The 24791-nt window shown below is 35.0% G+C and overlaps 1 protein-coding gene across 10 annotated transcripts in view; it reads right to left on the minus strand.

The window, feature by feature from the left end:
- The window catches only part of PHIP (pleckstrin homology domain interacting protein), an 86247-nt gene that overhangs the window by 5437 nt on the left and 56019 nt on the right, over positions 1-24791 (minus strand). For 8 of the 10 annotated variants that reach the window (XM_026086209.1, XM_026086206.1, XM_026086210.1 and 5 more), the window contains 16 exons: positions 23528-23635; positions 22975-23099; positions 22680-22762; positions 17895-18006; positions 17619-17680; positions 15985-16140; positions 13856-13976; positions 11981-12106; positions 9522-9594; positions 9078-9128; positions 8611-8778; positions 6783-6935; positions 4453-4616; positions 3687-3967; positions 3202-3363; positions 303-935 (listed from right to left, as the gene is read on the minus strand). In XM_026086209.1, coding sequence (XP_025941994.1) covers positions 303-935; positions 3202-3363; positions 3687-3967; positions 4453-4616; positions 6783-6935; positions 8611-8778; positions 9078-9128; positions 9522-9594; positions 11981-12106; positions 13856-13976; positions 15985-16140; positions 17619-17680; positions 17895-18006; positions 22680-22762; positions 22975-23099; positions 23528-23635 — 2578 coding nt within the window. The remainder of the gene's footprint in view (positions 1-302; positions 936-3201; positions 3364-3686; positions 3968-4452; positions 4617-6782; positions 6936-8610; positions 8779-9077; positions 9129-9521; positions 9595-11980; positions 12107-13855; positions 13977-15984; positions 16141-17618; positions 17681-17894; positions 18007-22679; positions 22763-22974; positions 23100-23527; positions 23636-24791) is intronic. The other 2 variants (XM_026086208.1, XM_026086207.1) reach the window with 2 other exon arrangements.

Genomic DNA, 24791 nt, shown 5'->3' on the forward strand with positions numbered 1-24791 from the left:
GAGTAATTCTCAATTCTGTAAGTCAGTCAGAAATTGCTTCAATTATTCTCAACTATGAACAAAATGACTGTTGAAATGCATAACCTATTTGGAGGGCAATAAATAGCAAAAGTTTAAAATATATATTTCTTTCAAAGAATGTTCTTTCAGTTTATTTTTTGCTAAATTTTTCTCCCCAAATCAGAACACATTCTTCTAACCCATAATAGCAGCAGGGAAGCAGAAGTCTGTGTTCTGCTCGTTCCTTAACTGTACCTGCTTCATAGCATTCTGAAGTAAAACACTTGGTAAAAATTACCAACCGATTAAATTAGCCTTTGCTTTTTCAGTCAACTTTCGGACTCTGCCTCTGCTAGATGTTCCAAAAGTTAAAGAGGTGTCTTCAAACAATAGCTGCCTTTGCTCTTCCTCAGAGTCATCTTCATTGTAAAAGGCTGTCCTCCTACCCTGGTTTCTAGTTCTCATGTGAGGTTCCGAATCTTTAAGCTCTTCAGACCCTTCTTCCATAGGCTCATCTATCTTTTTCCTCCTGCTTCTTGTTTGCATTTTAACATTTGCAGGAACTAAAAGGTCCGAGCCTGGCTGATGTGTCTTCATCTTTCTTTTTGGCTTTCTACCCCCACGGCCTTTTTTTTGTAACAAGTCTTCCTTCATATTACTTTCAGAAAGAGAATTGCATGCAGTGGAGGCAGATGCTTCTTCTGGTATATTCCTTGTCGTCTGGATTGTATTCTGCTCTGTAACCTTCTGTTCAACAACTTGAAGCTTTTTTGGTTTTCTGCCTCTTTTCTTGTGTACCACTTCACAGCTACTGTTATTAGTCTCCACCTTAGGTTTCCGCCCAGGACCTCTTTTAACTGGTGGTTTTGAAGGCAGCCCTCCATGTCCATTTACCTGAATGCTTCCTGATGCCAAAGCACTGTTCTTGCAATCTGCTATTAAGAAATGAGAGTAAGTATGATGAAACAGATTTGCATCTACATTCATTTTCATACTACCTTAATAAAACTCTGTCAGTAAAATGTATTATAACAGATTCACAGTGATTGCCGAATTGTCAAAAACCAAGAGACCCAAAGATGAGGTACAAATAAAACTTCAGCAAGTATTGTGGGATTCAGTATCTTGACATGACATATGTACCCTCTCTATTTGTAATTTCCATTACAAATAAATGCTAGGTTCATGAGGAATCCTGGAAAGTATTTGATCACAAAAGTCTGTATCTTGAAAGTGAGCACTGGGATAATCTCCTACTCGAGGGGACTATTACCCTTAAATTTTCTCCTGCTTCTGTTGAGAACTGAAAAATTACTTCCATTTATCATCTTTCAACTACAAATCAATTCTACTTTTCTTTTTCTTGAGGAGCAACTACAGCTTTTGATATGGACGTTCAGTTTCTCTGAGAGTGCAATAGAATGTAATACTGCATAAAGATGGCTGCATGGGCTACCAATTTCAGGGTAGAATTTCAACACACTGTTTAGATCTAACAATACTGTATCCTAAAATACCCATTTTTTCCTCAACATACAGYATCATAGCAGTTTTGATCTAACAGATCTAGCACAGTACAGCTCAAGAGTTTTATGTCAGCATGCAATGAAGACTAACTTCTATTTGGGTTCAGCTCAAGGGAGCTTCAAAAATGAAAAAAAAAAAAAAGAACAGTTCAGGTCTTTTTCTTGACTGATGCAACAGGAATGGACATAAACTCCTACTTGGTATCTGCAGCAGCAAGAAGTTGCTCAAGAAGCATTGCTGTAAGAATTTGGAATGTTTCACATCAGGTCGCCTCCGGATGCATGAAAAAGATGCCTTCATTCCAATGCAGCATCCTTTATAGCCAGTTCATTAAACCAGGGTTATTTCAACAATAAAGGAGAAAAAAGGGAGGAATGTAGGAGAGGAGACAAAAAAAAAATAGTATGTAATCTGCACAGATTTCTCAGATTACCAGACAAATGGCAGAAAGTATTTGCTTGGAGATTTGTCTAGACTGAATTTTCCTTAGGTGGTTCCCAGCTTTCTAAGTGGGGTACATCACATGACCTCTTATGGAGGCGTTCTAAGACCACAATCCTCGCCTAACACACGACTGGGAACTGACCCATAGCCAGTAGAACACTGCACCCAGTCATCTGACTGAATATCCATCTACAAGCCCTGCTGCCTTCAAATGTGCCCCCATCATGCATCAAAAGCATAGGCCTCCATTCCTGTATGAGCAGATGTGCTGGAGCGAGATGATCACATAAATAAAATTCAAGTATCTGTGATGTGACCAAACACCCAGTCATATAATGGGTACAAATTCAGCCATGTAATACAGGAACTGCCAAGAAGCTTTTGTGGGAAAAGTTGCAAGGAATGGGCAGGCTGTAACTTATCAAGCTGCTTTTTCAGAAGCAAGAAGCAGTAGGAAAGAAGAAATAATCATCAGGGACAGGGGGACTACAGGGAGTAACTGGATTAATCAGGTGGGACCCAACTTGTAGACTACCATTTCTCCATCTTCAGAAAAGACACATGCTTAGTAGGTCTATCACTCAGGTTCATAGCTGCTTCATAAACAAGAAAGCTTTTGCAGCTGGGAGATCTGTCTCCACAGCAGCCTCGAGTTTGAACATAACCAGACGTCAGAAGATTACGTGCAACTAGGTCCATCAACCCATTACAAACACACTAAATAGGCACAGTAAACATTGCACAGTTCCATCTTGCTGTGGAGAAAAAAGAAGGAACCAAATCACAGATGCTCTGATCTTTATACTCTAGGTTGTAGAAAGAGACAATGTTACTAACCCAAATAAACCAGATGAATATTATCAGGTAAAGCCTGCAGAGTTAAAAGCATGACCCTGCAAAAGTCTACCTTGGAATTTTAGAATTCATCAATTGTGTACTTATAATACACTGAAAACACAACACTTGTAATAATCTAAATTAAGTTATATGATATGATATGTTAACATGCCAAAATTGGCACAGTTGTTATACCATGAAAATGGTTTTAAGAGTTTTAAGAGTCAAAACCATGCTAATTATCTAGTAGGAAACTACCTATCCATTAGACTTTCTTATTCCATTTAATCATAATACATACTAATTTCCTCACCCCCAAATTATCAAGACTAAGGTGCAACTACAGCCACTACATCACTAACTGGGGGACAAAATGTTCCAAAAAATCCTTACCTTGTTGATTAACAGTGGATGATTTCACTTTGCGTTTGATTTGCTTCTCTTTTTCAGGATTTTCTCTTGTGGTGTTATTCCTAGTGTTATGACCATAATCAGATTGAGTAGGGACTGATAAAATATTCTGGTTCTTGGAATGTTTGGTTGGATTCTCTAGTACTAGAAAGATGAAAAAAAAAAAACCCTTGAATAATTCATTTTTAAATAGTTTACACCACTTTTAATCTTATCTGGCTCAAAAGGAAGCAAGTTCTACTACAAAAAAACTTGAATCAGTGATCTGGAAGTGAAAAGGTTTCATGGGTATAACAGCATAGCATAAAAATAGCATAATTTTGTTCAGTTTTCCTCTGATGAACCTCAAGGCCCTACAGCTTAAGCACTTAGAACCAGTCTTAATTGAGACAAGTAAGTTAGATGCCCAAAAAACAAGAATTATGTTTAAAAATGTTCACAGTGCTCTTCAGCTTTTTTAAACTTACCTGACTTCCCTGACCCTGCAGCAGTACTAGGCTTTGTAATTAAAGGCTTTATTGTTAAAGGCTTTCCTCCTGAAGAAGTAGATGGTTGCTCTGGAACAGCCACATCCGTTATCCCCCTATTGCTTCTAGTCCGCACAAGAGAAGAAGTTTCAGCTGCTTTTCCGTTCATTTGAGCTGGAATATGTCTCAGTGCTGTTGATCTTGCAGGTGCAGAAGATGAAGAGGAGGCAGAAGTATCTGCCTTCAGCTGAGGTTTTATTAATCTCCTCTTCCTTTCAGGGCTGCAAAATGAATTACAATTTGTAACCTGGGTAACCATTTTTTTTATTTTACAGGAATAAATAAAATTAAATTCTAGTGTCTAGGATTGTGGGAGTAAAACGATCATTTCTGTATGAAATATGTTAAAAATATGACATTTACTGTGGAAATTCATGTAGTTGTGAGCCTCTGAAAAGTGAATCTTTAGTGAAGGATCACAGTAAATGCTACAGTTATATGACAAAGCATGATGCCACCACTATCCTAACGATGCTGTTTTATTGTACATGTTTAGCAGTTATTTGAATTTTAAGCACTTACACTAGGATAGCTCTAGTTAAAGTTTAAAAATCTTCCACATCATAGGGACTTGCATGTCAAATCTATCATTCTGCAATATAGGGAATAGTAAAGGCAGTATTAAAAAACACCACACTAAGTTCTAATATTTAGGTATGTCAAACTTGCGCAGCATTTCATGAATACTGTAAAGAAATGAATGTACCTGGATGCAACACTACTGGAAACTGAGCTGCTTCTACTTCTTTTCTTCCTTCGTTTCTTTATTGTATTTCTTTTATGAAAACGTAGGGCAGATTTATAATCTGACAAAATAGAACTTATATGTTCCTCAAAGAAAGCAGAAAGGCGCAAACTCATGCTGTAGATCTATAGAAAGAAAAGCCAATAAATGAGCAAGTTCTGTGCTCTTCCAAAGCATCATTATACTTATTTAGCATTAAGCAATAGCTAGAAAAATATTAATAAGGAAAAGTTTTAAGGAAATTTACAGCCTATCTCCACAAACTTACATTAATCCATGCGTAGGCTTGCATTATCTATTTTCATGGCTTAAAAAGTGTATTGTGACTGAAGATCCACAAGCAGGATAAAAGAAAGATTTGAAAAGCCATCCCTCTTACTGTCACTTTCCAAATGCCTTTCCAGAATGCATTCCTTTCTAGCTTCAACAGAACCACAAGCAGAGATCCTTAACAGAATTTACTTTGGCAAACCTATGGTCAAGAAACCTCATTTTCTTCAGCATTAAGTTGCATCCATATACCCTATATTGAACATCAGTCATAGTACTTTTATGGATGAATTGATACTACGGGTGAAGTGGTTGCAAAAGTATCAGAATTATGTAGGCACAAATTTTTCTTATTTTTTTCCCCTCTAATCTCAGATGATTTACAGAGAGACCTGATCAAACTCAGTTTAGATCACAACTAATTAATGAAGCACAGCTGCTATTAATTCTGGACACAAAAACATGGAAACTAACAGTCTAGATACTTTAAGTGGGGACAGCACTGTCTTAGAACATGAAACACACAGACAATATCGCATCAGTTGCCTACCTAATGACATACCGGACAGACTATTTGAGTGCCATACTAAACAGTAAATGTGACAGTTACTGAATGCATTACTGAAGAGGACATCCCAGGAAATTTCATAAGAAATTATATAAAAGCTAGATAAAAAATATATGTTTGATGTGCCAGGCAAAAGGAACTCAATGGGTTTACTCTTCAAGAAAAACATCAGTGAGGTGAAGATGCTAAACATATCATCAAATGACAAGAGTCAGAGTGCAAACGTAGCCATTAAACAGCTATGTACTTATAATTACACAGATTCTGGAATATTAAAATTCTGACACCTAGAACCTTACATTTCTGCTTCTAAATAAAATGAAAAAGAGCTACAAGTTTACTACCATACCAGTTCATTTGGAATAACATGAAAAAGAATACAGTAATTCTGGCAGAAGAACCGATGAACCCACACTGGAGCTAAGATAATGTCAGGCATGTTCTTATTTTGATTTGAGGAGATCAAGAAGAGAAAGAGAAAAACTACAAAGGAATCCAAATTACCCCCAAAGCCCTGCCCTTTGATGCTGGCCAAAGGACAGGAGACTGATTCTTAGGCAGTCCAAACACTGAGTGGTATTGCCTGTTACTCACTGAAATCAGACCAATCGCTGACCAGTCTTCCTTGCTAAATTCCTCTACTAAGGAATCAGTCCCTGCCTTTTAACAATGAAGTCCTGATGATCTATTTGCCATTTAGAATAGTCAAACATTAAAGGCCAAGTGAATTTTAGTCTAACACCTAAACCACAGTATCAGAAGAAAGGCCTTTTACTGCTACACAGAAGCCTTGACCACAAATAAAGTATATACATTTGCAGCTTTCACTTCCACCAGGTTCTGCAACCTACAAGTCAATTTAAGAGAAAATGTTAGTAACTGTACCACTGGCAAGGCCTTTCAGTATCAGCTCATTAACAGCAGCTTTGTATGCTCATATTCTACATAAACAGTTCTATTTCTCAGAAATCCTAAGCGCTTCTTTACAACCTCGTGAATCAGTGAACAGCACAGAACTTCACTGTCCACTCCTAGTCTATCTTAAATAGACTTAGGTATTTCGGTTTTGTGCAGCTTCAGAAGTGGAGGAGTTTGGTGCTGGATACGAGTTTTGTGTTTTGAAAATCTAGTCTCTATCAGTGAAATGTCACTATTGTACATACAATCACATTTCTACAGATCAATCCTTCAGTGTAGTTCTCCCTCTAGATCCACTTTCATATTTATTTTAAAACTGTACTTGCAGAGCATCAGAACTTTAGACATTTAAACATGTTAGACGTTTCTTTAAAATACAAAGCTACCCTACTTTCTCAAAAACATTCATGTTTGAAGATCAGAAATAATCAAATTTGTTTTTAAAGTAATCAATTATACCATTTCTCTGTTTTTCTGTCTTGTATTTTTCAAATAAGTTTTCTTTCAAGCAGAAATCACAAAAATTAAATCTTACCCTTGACCTTTTACTTGGCGTGTAGGCTTTGGAATTGCTGAAAATAAGTCGCACATCTTTACATAACTCCATCGGTGACTCATAGTTGCCGGCTTCCAACGTTTCTCTAACAGTAGCAAAATCCATTGGTGTGTCAATAATATCTCTATAATCCTGTTACAAAATAGCAAAGCAACCTATTACAATTTTTTTCAAGTTTGAATGTATCTTTTCTGTTAAAATATATTTGGTAAATTTTGGTTTAAACCAAACTATCCTCTTCAAGTAGGTGTGGAAGACCACTAAAGACAATTTGCTTCTTTCCAGTCCTACATAATGTAACTTCTGGTAGACATACTTAAAAGGTGCCAGTTTAAAAGTTAACTGATACAAGATCTAATCAATTTTGTAAACAGATTTACTGAAAATACAGGGCTCAAAGTTTTCTGGTTGCTAAACTACTGACATACCATGATGAAGATAACTGGGATATAAAAATGCAATGAAAAGCTCTCTGGATGGTTTAACAACTCAAACTTAGTACTAAGCCTAATATATAGTAGCTTTAAAAAAGGAAGTTTGAACAGTCTTTTGAACTTGATGCCAGTCTTAGTGCATCTCTGCTGAAACCTGAGTGGTCTCCTAAATGGAGACTTGGCAATTTAGGAAAGCAATACTGAAACAAATGAAAAGTCTGCAGGCTTAATTAGGCCCCCTCTTCAAATCAATGATAGAGCTTTTTTCTAGACTACTGAAGAAAGAGAGGAACATCCATATGACAAAAAGCTCAAACATCCATTTGACAAAAGGTTAACTTAATCCATCAGAACAAGTGGCACCTGCATGTGTGAGTCAGTGCCTCTGAATGTGAAAAAGGGTTGTGAACACTAGGAAGCAGAGTGTTTCATCCCTGACGGTAATAAGGTGTTTTCTATCAGCTCATTGTAGCACCTGAAACACAAGGGGCTATTGTAGTTGGCTGAGGTAGTACCTTTAGGTTACTTCAAAAATTATGATATCCAATGGCTAAAGAGGTGGCAAGACAGACCAAACAGTGACTTCCTCCCAAAAGCATTTCCTTTCAATCAGTTGACTTTCCCCTCAGTTAATCACCTTGGAATGATATTTTAAATAAAAACTTAAGATACACTGGAAGGAAAGCATGCTAAAACTTTGCTTTGTTATTGAAAGTAAAACTAGCATARAAGGCTAAAACAGATCCAAGGCAATAAGACTTTTGTGTTAAAATATTCTGTAGTTACAAATGGCTTCTCATAGCTCTCTGAATTCCACTGAAATCACCCAGGTAGAAAGTGAAATTTGGATAAATCATTGCTATTTCAGTTAATGTTTCACTACAATTCTTCAGTGAGCTGAAACTCATGAGAAAAAAAAAAAAACATGTATTTTTTCCCCAGCAGCCCAGATGACTGTTATGAAAATTTTATGTTCTACTTCTTAAATGAAAAACACAAAAATGTGCCATGACAACATTTGTCACAAGCAACAACCAAGTATTATATTTGCTTCAGATATGACTGCTTTGCACCCAGAAAGAGAAAGTGCATCTTCATTACACAAGTTGTAATTTACTCAAGAACAAAGACATCCCTAAATATAAACCATTCTGCAATTAAGATATTTAAGAGAACAGACAAGTACAGTTTATTGTGAAATTACTTAAAAAAGAAGACAATAAATAATATTAGCAGGTGACGACCAAGCCAACTGATAACAAAATTGTCRTTAGAGCTGCCTGAAGTTTCAATTTGAAGAGTTGGAAAAATGGTCAGAGTTTGCAAAAGTAAAAATGAGATTATAACTAGTCTTCCTATTCTAAAACACTCACTGGATATTCAAGGAGATCCACTGGTTGTCGAAATGGTTCAGAGTCTTCACACTGAAAAATGAGATTCAACAACTCCTGGCATTGCTTCTTCCATGACTGAATGTCATATGACTGGGCTCTATTACGTAGCCGCCGTTTCGGCTGATGATCCTGAAATGACAATATTGTCTGGTATATATAAACCTAGCTGTTTTGACAAAATGAAAAGAAAAAAGTACACTGCAGGATATAAATTCTAATTAAACTAGTAATATGCAACAGCACAGATAGAAATACTTTTACATTCCATAGCTCATTAGAACAATACTTCAGTCACTAGAAATTCAACACTTTCCAAAAGCTGAAACTATATGATTATAAAACATTTTCAGTTTTACATCCTTTTCTTTACAAATGCATTTCAAACTATTTACAGAGGTATAAATCATTAAACAAACAAGCAAAACCAAAAAATCACATGATCTTACCTTTCTTTTTCTAGTAGAAGTCCCTGGCACATTTGTATCTTTCTCTTCTTCCTTTGAGCAAGATAATGAGTCGCATAAAAAGGTTAAAAAAATATAAACACACATGAGAAGCTGAGCCTTTTAAAACTTCACTTATAATTTGAGTCTTTGCAATTACATCCCTGTGCTTTGGAAAGCATTTCATATGATTGTCAGTTCCGAAAACCTCTCAAAAGTCTAAAGAACCACCTAACTTCTCCAATAAAGCGCTTAAGCTCTCTGCTCTACAGGAGAGGAAGCTGGATTTTTACCTGTTTCCTGGCTGACAAGAAGAAACTGATGATGAAAAGTACTTCCTACTCCCTTACAGTGACTGAACACAGTACTTTTGTATCAAGTGGGACACCGACATCAGCCCCATTTCTCCAGTCTAGCAATGCCAATGTCTAAGACACAACCACTTACCTCATCAGAGTCAGACAACACTTTCTTCTTCATTGCATTGTATAATGGAATTATATCATAGCAACTCTGGTCTCTGTGTAACAAGAAATACACACGTTAACATTTATTTTTCATCTCCCTCTACAGGATCACCTATATTTTGACTAGGAAAGGGCAAATATTTATGAAATCATTCMCAAATAGAGTGATTACTGCCATAGGAATACTAAAAGCAACACAGTAATAAGAAAAGCTAATCTGTTCAAAAAGCTGTATTATATTATCTGAACTTCCTACAATATAGACCATTTAACAGTGACAATGTTTTAAAATGAAACTATGGATTTTATCAGCACTAGAAAAATCTAATACTATACCACATAAAAGGCTTTTGGGTTCTTGCTTTAAGAATGCTACACCACTACATTAAATCCACTGTAATGTATTATCATCCACAACACAAGAAGTTAGACAAATAAATGTTGCTTTTCGAAGGACTCCGACTGCCATTGTTTACAGACCTGCATAATCTAATTCAACAAAACATACATCTAGTTTTGATTCTTGTATAACATGTCTAACTTCTACAAACTCAGTAACAGTAAACAAAAAGAAAACCCAAAGGTTTTTTACTATGTAGCAATTCAAGCCACCACCAAAAAAAAATAAAAATAAAAAATAAACACTAGGCAACTTTGCACTGGAATACTAATCTGTAATACATGCTAATAAATATGATGGGAAAGGAGGAGAGGGGGAAATAACAACAACAAATCACAGGATTTTCTGCTTTTAAAGGGCTTAAGTAACTTAGAGACTAACCCACTGACTGTCAGAAGCATTTAGGTATTTTAGTCTCGCTAGAACCACAGAATCAGCTTGCAGGGGTTTTTACTAAAGTTAGATCCCTAAAAATCTCTGGAAATCTAGGCTTTATATGCATCACTGGTTCACTTAAATGAGTATATTAATAGGCACAAGCTAAAGTGGTGTTAGGTCATTATTAAATAATATACATCTGTTGCACTAATTCAGCAACATCAATTAAAAACACAGTCTGAAAAACCCTGAGCTGTTTAATTAATTGAAAAAAGCCACACAGGACCAAAGATGTTAAAGAACAAAATTAGGAATACGGAAGCTCTTTAAATATGTACCTATTCCTAAAGATGTGTTTCAATAAAACTTTTAGCATCTGAAGCATTTCTAAGTATTTTCCAGTATTTCCCTTCCAGCTAGTATCAGAAACAAAAAGCATATATGATGTCAAAGATTTATGTAAGGAACAAAAATCTTGTTTTCAAATAAATATGTATGGCTTTAGTTATCATTTAAAATATAATACCTATGTTTTATAAGAAAACACAAAATTAAAAAAACCAGAATCAATATCCCATGTTACACTGAGTAACTCTGTTTTAATATGTTAATTTCAGTACAAAAAAAGTCACATGATTTTTGTTAAAAAAAAAAAAAGAGACATCTTTTCATTTTTCCAGGTGGGAACAGCAGCATTCACTGTACACAAGAAAATCCACACAGTGGACACACTCCGTAAGCTCTCACAAATTTCAGGTCTGGAGACGTCAGTGGAGCGTGAGAGCTCCGAAACATTCCTCATTGACTTCATTTTTCTTTTAACAAGAACAGAAAAACATTTGAAAGAGAGGAGTCTTTTAATCTCTTTACATGAAAACATTACTTCTAAATTGAGACCTGCTTTCCAAAAGCAGTCCTTCTAGGTTGGGGGAATGGGAGATTTTTAAACAAAAAGGTTTTCTGTAAGAATGCTATAGTTTTTATAAAAACTATAAAAGTGTTGCAATATCTTTCCCTTTTCTCTGTCAACTACAAAGCCTCCTGATTTTTCATTTTGCATGTTAAACACCATTTTCAATCAGGTTATAACAGTTATAAAGACTTTAGAATTCAATTACCATAATAATATTAATATATGCAGTATTAAAAGTTAAAATTAGACTCCTAAAGTACCTACAAACATACATATCATTGCATAAAAATACTCAAACCCATTTCCATCATTTGAAGTAAAAGACATTTGAAGTAAAAAAAATTTCTGTCAATCCACTATAAAACATGTCCTTTTAGTTGGTACATTTCTGCTTCAGATGACTTCTTCATACTTTTTATACTCATTGAAAAAAACTTCTTTAGAAGCTTACGGCAGAATTCCATTTTAAAACTGTAAAATCCACCTTATTTTTCATTATTAAATGCTTTGCTTTTTAAACTTTAAAAAATTATAGCCTGCATTTTATCAACTTCAGTACAAATTTTATCATATTTTGCAAATTCACATGCTCTTCTTTTGTCAACACAAACTTTATTCATTTCTGTCCCAACAGCAGACAACAGACTTATTCTAGTTGTAGAACTACCTTGTTTTAAAATTCAGATTACAAAAAGCTAAATATCTTGGTAAGAAACAGGAAAACTATCAGAGCTACTAAGCAACTCACTTTATGAAATGTAGCAGAAGATCCGTGACAAACTTGGCAGATTTGACAATAGGACTTCCTGGTTCATTAAATGTGCGAGTATTATGTTCTATATATCGGACTTCCCACATTAATGAAGAAAGTCGCCTGTGTATGAAAAGAGAGAAGAGAGGGGAAAAAAACAGTATCAAACAGACTACATTTTTAACAATGCGTATGAAACTGGAGAAAAAGTCTTACATGATTCCTCTAATGCACTGTCCCATTCATCATCTTTCTACATTAAATCAGAAAACATACTCTTATCTAAGTGGCCCTACATGACCAGCAGCAGGCAGCTTCCTCAGGCTTCCTGCTCTCATGTATGTCCTGTGATAAATATGTAAATGGCTTTAAAAATATACAGCTTATGCTCCTTGGAAAAATTCAGCTGGCAGTCTTTAGCTTTTATTATCCCTTTATTATATTCATAACTCAGCATAAATCACCTCTTAAGTCACAGCTAAGGATTGAAATATAGTACTAAAAAATGTACTAAAATTATACATTTTTCTCTAAAAGCTGGACACTGATCAGAATTCTCCATCACCCTTTACATAGCTCTGATTTAATGACCTAACTACAGAATAGCAACAACAGTTATGAAAAAAGTGGCACATACAAATAAAAAATAGGTGAAAAAATTAAACTAGAATCTAAAAAGATGCAATAAAAAAAATGACATTATTTCCTAGAAAATCTCAAACAGCACAGAAGCTACAAAGTCTTCCACTTTTATACTAGCAAAACGCAACAAAAGAAAGGAAATGCACAATTTGTTTTTAAAGTGTAGAGTGAAGCGGGGAACCATTTAACATGTTTAATATACCATAAGCACTTAGATGCAATTTAATTGTGCTCATGGGTCCAACATTCAGTTCTACAATATGCCAGAAATGATGGGGAAAGGATGATATTTGTTGTTTGTTTGCTTGCTTCGTTTTGTTTTTATTTACATAGAGGTATGCTAAGTCTCCTGTTTCATAAGGAAGAATATGATCTAAGACAAGCCTCATGAAAAGCTACCAAAGACATCACATGTGGTATGAACAGTCCCTCCTGCAGAACGTAAAGAAAAAGTTTTTACTGGAAAGCAGAATACATGGCAGAATACAATACTCCTATTACTTACCAGGCTTTGGCAATACTACAAACTAGTAAAAACTGGTTTACTAAAGAAGGTATGCTAATTATCAAAAATAACTGCTTACACTTTCGACCAAAGAAATAAAAGAGTGATTAAAAATTCCTTGCCACCTCTGATTACAAAGCAGTACATTATGAAAGCTAAACCTGGATTATCTCATATCACAGAACTAACATGGAACAATACATGGGCACTATGGCCTTAGAATGTATAAAAGCCAAGGCTTTTTGAAATTGAAGAAGTAATTTTGTTTTAGGATGCTATCTTCACTTATTAGTATACAAATCAACTTTCAAATTTGCCCAAAGCAACATGCTATCCATATGTACTCAATGCAAATATTAGAGGGAGAATAGTTTTCAGTTAGAATTTTTCCAAGAATCAAAAGAAAACAATATTTTAAAGGAACATGCTTCAACCTGGATAATATTTACTACCAAAAAAAACAAAAAACCCCTCCCCAAAACAGTGATTGGAAACACAGTTTTGGAAAAGGTCAAAACTTTGTACCACGTTATTCTAAAACACATTTTGCGGAAGAGATTTTCAGTCCCTTACGTTTTATAAAACAGAAACCTAGATCAAGGGTAGGTGAGACAAATGGAAAGAGCACACCTGTACCCATCTCCTAGTCAGGTATTACAAGAGAAACACCTATCRAAAATATGGTTGACAGCATTTCACAGTAGTAACTGAGACTTGGATCTAACCTGTAAAATCTGCTTTCCAGTCTTTGTTTAATGGTACTGAGATCTGTGGGATATGCCACAACAGTGCAATACATTGGGTAAGCCTGAAGATCCACAGGCGCCACAAATGCAGAAGCAATATCTAGATAGAAAAGAAAAATCAGTTATGTATACAAAACCAGTCCTTTAGCAGTTTTAAGATTTTTTTTCCCCCTGCAACGTGGTATTTCTTCATGTTTGAAACATGCAGCAATTACCCAACAAAAATCAGTGACAATTCTACATAGTCTAAACTATTTGTAGTATTTTACATATAAAAGTGCTTGCTGAGGTGTATGCTGTAAGTGTAACTACTGTAGCAACCAGCCAGTCTGCTGCGCATGAAGCACCATGCTCCTCAGAGACATGCTAGGTGCATGGAAAAAATATGCACATTTTAAAGTAGATTCAAATGAATAAATTATATAGATTAAGATATGCAATTCAATACCGTTACTTACAAGATGGACTTATTTCACTTGATTTTATATTGCTACTCTCACAATTTCAAACAAAGCAATTCATTAAATTCTTATCATAAAGTTACAGCCCTACTTCAATCTCATTAAGATGTGAGGAGAAAAAAAAAAAAATACACAAAATAAAATAGAAACTACCTCCTGCCCCCAGCAAAAAACAAAGCAGCCTTCCCAAGGCAATCCACTATAATGCCAAAAGACTGTAGAGCAATTTAAGTCTGTACATCTACAAAATTATTTTTTCTCCTCTTATGATTAGAAGCACCACATGTGCTTAGACACATCATTCTAACATCTTATACCCCAACAGAAAATACAATAATACAAAAACAATTAAAAACCTTCAAAGTCTCTCTCAAGTCTTTAAAAACAGAAGATATGTTGTTGCTAAACAGACTGCTCTTCTGTTAAAAACTGTTTACTTACGCATGTTCTAGCGACTAGCACTTTGTGCAGATGTGCACCACATATATTATAGTTAAATCCCAAACTAAACAGTACACCATATGACATAATGCAAAATATAAAACCATTACTGCTAGATGGCATACACATTGAAAACAATTAAAATCTCATTTCCTTACATGTTTTTGTATAATTCTGTAATGTGGATTAATGTATTGTATAGATATTCCCTTTCTTTCAGAAGCAAAAGCAAGCTGCTTATGCAGCCTGTCACCAAAGAAATCATAATGTGAGTTATTTAGGTATTAGAAATATTTGAAGATTGGGAGTTTCRGGTTTTTTTCTTTGAATCTTAAGTGTCTTACCTTTCTTCAAGTACTTCAGATTCAGTTAAAAMAAAAAGTAATCTGTGACAATTCATGTATCTAATGACCACCGTTACCCAAAAACCTAAGACTGCTGTTGAACTGTACAGTTATCAAAGAACATACAACAGCACTGTGATTCTGCCTATATTTCACTAATAGATCTCCTTCTGACACAGCCCTCTTTGATCATGTAAATGTTTGAGTTGTGTTAAATGTTTTAACAATTATTTTTTCAAAAGTTGGCTATAAAGAGTAATTGCTCCTCAACGAATTAGCAAGTGGCTTTTCATAAGTTAATCAATTACTTTATCCTCAATATTTTGTTTTTAATGAGCCTCTCTTCTCTTTTTCAGATATAAGTAAGGGGATTGGGGGAAGGAAAAAGGGGAATTAAAAAGGCTAATAAAGGAGAAATCTACACATAGGTATTCATTCTGTAGGTAAGTACATAACATTCTTCTTTCTGCTTGTAATATAGCTAATGTTTTGTTCACCACAAGGCTGATAATTTTAACCCTAACGAATTTTAACCCTAACCAAGTGATTCTGGTAGCCAAACTCAAAAATCAAGCACCTGTTTTTAGCATATAAAAACCAAACCCCTTGCATACATCAAATTATCTATCAAAAAACAGTTACCTTTGAAAACAGGAGAAAATTTCAGTTTTAAATGTACTTGCACTATAAAAAATTAAAAAAAAAAATACACACTGCAAAAATTTTGTTTCAGTTAATCAAGAGACAAAGGTATGTTTTTCACAGCATAAACAGTTACTCATTTTGGTGAATTCAAAAGTATACATCAGCACAGTCTGCAAAATTTAATGCAAGAATGTTTCTAATATTAGCCAGTATTTACCTAGAGTCATGAGCTGGTTTATCCCTGCAATAATTCTGTCGCACTCTTCATCTCGGGTCCTGGAACCCCACTCCCCATCCAGAGGTTTGTAGAGCAGCGTTCTACGTTCATCATCTGTTAAAGGAACGCTTGTTCCCAATTCTTCTGGAAATACAGCTAGAATGTAACATGAAAACTAAATAAAGCATCTTGTATCTTGTGTAATACATATACCTATTCAACTAAGAAAAATTAATACAAAGATATATAACATCATTCTACTAAACAACAGAAATCCATAGCTCTTGATATGTTCAAAAATATTTTGGGTGCATCCAATACACTTTGTGTATTGTTGTATGTTAAATTTTAATCCTCATAATGCAGTTTGGTGCACAAGTTCTTCATTTACAAGATTCATAGCCTTCCAAACATCTACTTAGAATTTATTTTGAGACACTTGATCTGCCATTCAGACAACTCAGACACTTTTTCATAATTCTTTTTTAAAGTCCCCCAAATTCTTGGTAACGTAACTCAGCCTAGGATTTGTGGTGGATGATTTTCAGACAGAGCTTAAGATAAAAGCTTTAATGTAGACAAAAAGCAGTCTCCACTATGTAATGATTCCACCCTGTTACAGATTTGTGATGTCAAATGCTAAAAGCAAAGCTCCTGAGCAAGCAAACTGAACTGCGATCACCATAGCATTCTTGAGGACCTACCATCTTTGGTAATTCAAAACATAACAGTCAGATTTTCAGTGTATGACGCGAAGTGCTCCTCTTTAATCAAAATCATTTTGAAAGGAAGGTGTAATAAAAGTTAGTATTTGTTGATAAGCAACACATTCAGGTTCCCATTTGGTTAGCTGGCTATTTTAGTTACTTGCTTCAGACACATTAACTTCTACGTTACTGTGCTTTCCTTATGGTCAAGAGGTACCCATTAAAAGAAGGGCTGAAATGAAATAAGTTGAAATGAAACATGCCTACAGCTTACAAAAATAAAGAATTTCAAAGTTTTCTAGGAAACGTGGAAAAATGCTGATTCTACTCTATTTTTTACTAGATTTTTAAAGTAGTCTTCAAGAAAAAAAATCCCTCAGTGCTTAAAGAAGAAATACTACATTCCTACATTCTGTCAGTCGTCTGTGAACAGTGCCCATGACATGCCGTCCACTCTGCAGCATGTCTATCCACCAGAGGTTCTGGACCAGACAGGGAGCAAATCCTACTATTATCAAGCAATCCCATAGATGTATGTTGCATCTTCAATGTGCTRAATGTCTGCAGGCATGCTGACAGGTCTCAGAACATTCAGCTTCCTCAAAGCTTACTCGGGGCACAGGTTTATCTTCAAGCTTCTCTAACCGTACAAAAAGACCATCTATTATAACCTTTGTAGCATTTTTGGCTTATTTCCAACACACAGTCACGCTTATAAAAAGTAAGTGTATGCCTGTTTTTTCCAAGGAAAGATGGCAGTTCATTTACTTTCATTCATATTTAAGTATGATCTTCAAGTACAAATGATTTGTGGATTCCTCCTCCTCCCCCGCCAAGAGAAATACAATTATTTTGGTGACATCATATAACATTTTTTTCCTTCTTTATATACACTCTTAAGGCAAATTAAATTACTATGTACCATACCATTACTTGGTATCAGCTCCATGTCCCAAGGACTCATCTTCTCGGTATCCCCATTGTCCCAGCTTAAAAATAACCACATTAAAATTACCTACTAATAATGTTTAAACAATGTAATTAGTTAATGATTGTAACATAACATGTTTACATATTACAAGGTTTTATAATAAACTAGTACAGTGAGATGCATGACTGAATTTAATGAAAGCACGTTACTTCAATCAGTATTTCAAATGAAGTATCTAATTAAAATAAAAGATTGAAGATAAGTTTGCTAACCAGACATTGTAGCACTGAAACAAGCTATCAGGATAATCAGGCTGAAGAGGTTCCTGGCTTTCAATTGTTCCAAACCACCAAGCATCATCTATTACTGACCTGAAACGATCACCTAGGTAAGAACACAAAATGATTTCATCAATACAAGGCACCTTACTCCTCTCAGCAAAAGCAGTTTTTAGACACCTTTGGATTGACCTTGAAAACAGAAATCCCTTGGAACACTCGCATCAACAGGCATATATGACTCATAACCAGATCTTTTTAAATAACACTAGTAAATTCTTTCTGGGGGCTGTTTTTAAACCACAACAGAACAGTTAATTATTAACATAAAAATGATTGATGATTTGCAAATCTATCCACATAACCTTTATATATGAATTTACTTCTTAAATGCATATAAAGTAAGACATTTCAATGCTGCAACTCCTTTAAAACTAAAACCTACTTGTATTGAACACTACATGCTACCTTTAAATAATGCATTCTGTGACATTTCTGTGACAGTATGGGGAATACTTCTGCATGCTACTGAGCTCCTCCTCTTGGGTTTGAGAAGTGTTTTTATCTACTTGTATAAACAACTCCCTAATTTAACTCAAAGGTCCATTTCCTTTACTACACAGGTGATATGACTAATAAAAGAATTGGATTTATTTAAGCTTTTTTAAAAGGCTAGCAATCATTTACTATAATCTGAAACAGTTTCATAAAAGCATTCATACAGCTGAGAAAAAAAGATGAGCAGCACATTAGAAAGAAAAAAAAATTACCTGCCAAAATAACAGTCATCCATTCTAACATCTTCCATTACACAGGCCACAGAATTTAGAAACAATCTTTTAGTTAAGTATTCAATTCATTCAATCCAAGAACAAATGTAATTTAAATCTGAGATTTCAAGAACTGCACTTTTTTTTTTTTAATGGAATTTGAAGAATATACGCACACTTTCTCAACTGCTGCGATGTTTGTTCTATTTCTATACATCCACATGAAGGGAAAAAAACATTCTGCCCAAATGCCTGCTGCAGATGCCCGAAGCATTAGTAATTATACAGACTCTCAGAAATGTTCCTCTTTCTTTTCTGTACAATTTTTTTTTTAATTTAATGGATTGCAAGTAATTCTAGGAGGAATACAAAGCTTTCATTAATAGTCCAAATTGTGCTGAATGTAATAGAACCAAGTATTTCATATGTGAAATATCTGAAATGGAAGATCGAAAATGTAAATAAGGGTTTGCTTTACTTATTTTAAAGGAAGAAACCATTTTTAAGAGCTCTTAAGGAAAGTCTTCTATCACAGCATTCCCTAGTGATCAGTTTTACAAAGATGGGTGTAGGTACAATTATGAGCACCTTCATGGGGCTGAACATTAATCAGTTCAAAACTGCTTAAAGGAGAGTATCCTGGCAGCTGCTTCAGATATCTCATGAGCCACTGAGTTCCTATGGATAGAATGCTTAAGCAGAAGGAAATGTGGCTGAAAATGCTCACAGAACATTCTCTTGAACCACTTGTTCCAGTGTCCTCTGTATCACCTCACCTGTGGGACACAGGAGAGCACATCTATGTGGACCAGCAATTCTCATTAAAATGGTATTTAGCATCTTTTTCCAAAACTGAGTATCACAAGATGATGTTAGCTTGACGAAAATATAAAATATAGGTTGAACTTAAAGCAGCTGCTATATAAGAAACAGGCATGCATACCCGTCTAAGACAAAAGCTGCAGGAATCCTAGTGGAATAGGTTTTAGCCCAAGTATTAGTATTTTTGTTAAACTACACACAATAAGACAACAAATATATTTAATAAGTAGAATCTCAGTAAAAATAAGATACCATCACTCCTCAAACTTTAGAAGTGTGCTCTTTCTAAAAGCATTCATACATGCAAATCATAGGGCTCTTTAATATTAAAAAAAATATAAATATCATAGTTAAGCAAACATTCTTTCTTAAAAATACAAATACAAAAACATACCACAAAAAAAACCATCACCAAGGATTGTTATCAATAAGCTATAATGGAAGTCAAGCCACATATGACAAGGTTGGACAAGGTTAAAAGATCAATGCTTTAATAACCTAAGAAAAGTGTAGTCAGCAGTATTTAATTACCAGTGACTGTGCAAATAGTAGCTATAAAAATACTGATTTGTAGGCTAAGCGGCAGAAATCAGAGCAGAATAAAAAAAGATGGCAACAGTAGCCCTGAGAAGACAAACTAGTGACTGGATGATTTGAAAAGATGATCAGATTGTTGATGAAGAGCTATGATAACAGTTCAGAAGACCTGGGCAGGTCAGATAAATCCTGGGGATTTCATATTCAAGTGGTTCAATATACAGGAACAGTTTCATTCATAGTATAGTATATACTTCCACATAGAAAGGATGATCTCCTTTCAAGAAACATTTCCATATTGTGCTCCACACCGTGATAAAACAGCACACAATTCGTTCAAACAACATAAGTATACACTACTAAAATAGCCAAAGTGTCAGTGTACATGGCAGCACTTCAGAAGATTGCTGGAAGAGCTGTAATGGTTTTAACAACAGTGTCTTTGCCATCTCTACTTCAGCATTTCATGTGGTCTCACAAAAGGAGACTATCTTACCACTATTCACACCACCCAGAAGTGGAACTGTAGAATGAGCTCTTACACGCAGCTGTCAGTGTTACAAACCAGTGGCCTGAAACTTGCATCATTTACACTGAAGGCTTGATAAAAGGCTCTGGCTCTTGATACTTCGCTGTGTAGCTCTGATTCTTTCCACACTTTCAAGTTCCTGGAAGTATGCTTACCAGCCCAGAAAGGAGATGCTATCTGTGCTCCTACTAGTCTTAAGAGTAGGAAGGGTGACACTATTAAGCCCCTCTGCACTTCCTGGATTTCTACCATGACTTCTGGCTAGGCTGTTCACATATGAGGTATGGCAGTCACCCTTCTACTGCTGCAGTGATCTTGTGGACAAGCATGAATATGGGGTGGGGGGCAGAGGAGAAGACCACCACAGATCCATAAACAGCAAGAAAAACAGCAAGGCATGGTGAGGTCTTAGTAGATGCTGACCAAGATCATCTCTCAACAGATCTTTAAATTAAAATGACCTTTAAAGGAGAATCAGGTATATTTGTACAGATTTGCAAGCCTGGAATCATTACCACATTCTATACAGAGTTGAAAACCAAGTTTCTTTTCAGACAAGATCATGAAAAATATGAGATGATATGGCAGTTATTAATATGGTATTATATAATTTATACATATGTTGTTTAGGCACGCATCCTGAGTTAAGCAAGGACATCATGATCTGCAAAGGACAGGTGATCAATCCATCTTTCCTGGTAAAAACATCTGATAAGAAATAATATAAAAGAGCTTTTAATATCCAGCTGAGCCACTTATTCAGTTTACTTAGCTTCAGTGAACTCAAGAGAGGACAACCCTTCAAAAAGGAAACAGCAAATAAAGGCCGAGGAGGCAGAGTATTTGTGGAAAGATATGCCTACTTAGGAACAACTGGTAAGATAATCAGATATACCAACATGATGTTGCACTGAAATCCTCTGTTGTCCTACATGATGCTTTGTATCTTTTTTTATCTTAACACTTCGAACAAAACGCTATCAAGTCAGCTTTGTTAGATGCTAGCCACAGCTCCTAAATGGAAGAACTGCAGAAACTGAGCCTGTAAAGTAATCGCTGCAAGTTTAACACTGAGATCTGGTTTAAAATGGAAGACTATCAATATTTCATTTGCAGAGCATGTCACTTCACAGAATATACTGAGATACTAGAGAGGACTTAAAAATGCCAATATGTTTATAAACATGGTATCAAACACAGATTTCTGTGTTAGGGGAACAGTGACTAACTATCCTGAACTCTGAAGAGTCAATAATACTTATTTAATCTTTTAAGTTTAAAAGCCCATCTAAGGCTGTTCTTAGAAATGAGAACATATGTAATTTTTATCTCCTAAAAAAAAAAAAAAAAAAAAAAAAAAAGACTGGAGAATAATTTTGTTATAATGAAGCTTTCACTTCCCCTAGTAAGATTTCATTGTTAAAAGGTGGTCTTTCCCATAGCACAGAAAAGATGACTAGGAAATGGATCCGACTGCAGGACACGCCTGCAACAGACATTCTCCAGTATCCACCACTTTGAAATAACTATGCACAGGCAAAGAAAACAAACCAACAATATGCCCCTATCATGCAGTACTGAATTATAATTATATACACTTCAATGACGCTAAACCATATGGAGCTGAGAAAGGAATTCAAATGAGCTAAAAGAGATGGGAAGGGCATATTCTTTATGCAAACTCTTTATGAACATAAATTTCAAATGGTTGAGATGTTTCTGTATTTCCACAAATGAAAAGGCCTGAAGAAATTAAAGACATTTTTTCTAGCAGCGATCTAGTCATAAAAGGCCCTTCAAACTAAACAAGAGAGAAAAGCAATATATAGAATACAATAAACCATCAGTTGCCAGTAAACACCATATTTAAAAAATATATATTCTTAATTCCTCCCTACAAATACATAACAGATTTTCTTTGTACTCAATTTCTTTTACAAATCACCATCAATACTTTGGTTGCTTGTAGCTTCAAAGGCAAAGAGAGACTCCGTACCTAAATATGGGCAGAGCTTTTTCTCTAATTCCAGCATAATATTTCAGATTCATTTACCACAATCTACTTTTTAATAAGTTATCATGAAAATACGTAGGTTTTTTTTTTTTAAACTCACCACATACCTATATTCCATCGCCTATGTTTTGCATCATCAAACTGCTGCCTCAAGACTAGAAAATCTATGACATCAGGCATATCGTGGTACCTAATGACAACAGAGGACAAGACTAGTAAGTGATAAAGTAGCAAAAGCATACAGAAAAGATTATTTAATAATTATCTTATTAACAATTTAACACACTTGAATTCAACACTTCAAAAGTAAAAACTCAAGACATATCATTAATGGTATCTTTAAATTAAAAAAAAAAAATCCAAAAATATCTCTACATTTGAACATAATAGTGCCTCCCTTACTTCATGGTGAATGATCCTCCAGTCAGTTTACCCGTATCTGGGTCAAGAAAAGCTAGCTTAAGACAGCAGAGAGTTGGCAAACCCACTTCATACTTAATACCAACTATTTTCATCAGCTCTTGCTCCTGAAATAAACAAAATGTTATGTAGCACTGCTGAAGTTAAGACTACTCTGAAACAYGAAAGTATGAGTGTACTAAAAACACTAGACTTCTATCAGATCATGCCAAAAATAAGTATCTAAAATTTACTCTTTCAAACCAAGAAATTGTTTTCCAGCATGACATATTTTAAAAAGTTTGCTGTGAGGTACAACCACAGTAATAATCAAATACAGCATAATACTGATACTTGTTCATCAGATTGAAGAAAACACACAGCTTAAACTCTGAATTCCTTTGACTGTTAGTTAACTTTTCATTCTTAAATATATCTTAAAATATTATGAGCATAATATTAAGAACATCGATATCAAGAATCTTCTTTCGGTTAGTTTCTAAACTTTTTTTTTTTTAAATATCAAGACACCAAACAAAATGCAAAATAGTCATACCCGTAATTCCATTTTATGCCATGGTTGTTTTTTGGGGTTAATACTATATATTTTGTTCTTCTTAGCCATCACAACATATGCCTCATGACCTTGCCGGAAATAGTAGACCTAAGAGTGAAACATAACAGTTAGCTAACCAAAACTTTGAGGAGTCAAACTGCCAGCATCCTGTTGCCATACAATGCATTTACTCTACAAAAAAAAGTCTCTGCCAACTTTCTACATTAATAGTTACAGAACTTTCTTAATGTCATATAGCAATTTTTTTTAAATGGAGAAGGACTCTACAGCTTCACTTCACACTCCAAGAATTTTTAAACCCTTCTTTTTCAGAGTATTTGACACACACCATATCCTCCTAGGAAGAAAGAGCACAGTAGTTACAGAAAGCATGAAAACTGTGAGAATCTACTATATGCTTTAACAATCTGATAGGAAAAGAGGCTATTGAATGACAGATCTAAAATAGTATCAATTTAAATTACGTTTTCAACATTGTGACAATTGTTTCCCATAAAAACACATCTTCAAGTACAAAACAAAAACAACAGGTTAGTTGCATGGGCTACAATTCTTTCTACAGTTACTGACTGTTCCTGCTAAATTTCTTCCTAAATTCAATCCACTGTTCACAAAAGTGAAATAGTTTTATTTTTTAAGTGGCTACAAGCACTGCACCTTCCTTCAAAACAACTAATTACAAGAATACCTGGGGAAAAAAGAATCTGTGTTTCTTTCCAGGAAATTATATTTTTAATCCTGGTAAATTCCTGCTTCTACAAAATTTGCTGTAGTACTCAGACTAAGTGTTCTTTATTGTGTTAACAGCAAAATATTACAATGCACGTTTACTCTCTTAGGACAATCACACAGACAAATGGCAGTCTGATCTCTTTGGTATGTTTCCACTGCTCCTCAGGACACAAAGGTCTGCAAATTGCACTAATCAGAAAGGGAAGAAGGGCGGCTGTATGTTATTCTTACATACGTGTACAACTAAATATAGGACTACTGTCATTTCCCTACTGATTGTACAGCTGTAAGAGAAGAAGTCTGAAATCTCTCTCCTCCCAAGTCTTACAGAACATATTAACCATTCCAACAAAATGTTCAAAGGCCACATGAGACCTCTTCTCTCACCATATTCCTCTAATTAAGCATATCTTTTACTTCTGTGGATCTCAAAAGTAGCTTTTTTGAGATGAATAGCTTATAGCATTTCAAACAAATCTGGGAAGGGCAAGTCACCAGAGATGGGGTTTTA

This window comes from Apteryx rowi, unplaced genomic scaffold, assembly GCF_003343035.1.
Source record: "Apteryx rowi isolate R43461 unplaced genomic scaffold, aptRow1 scaffold_686, whole genome shotgun sequence".
Lineage (NCBI taxonomy): Eukaryota > Metazoa > Chordata > Aves > Apterygiformes > Apterygidae > Apteryx > Apteryx rowi.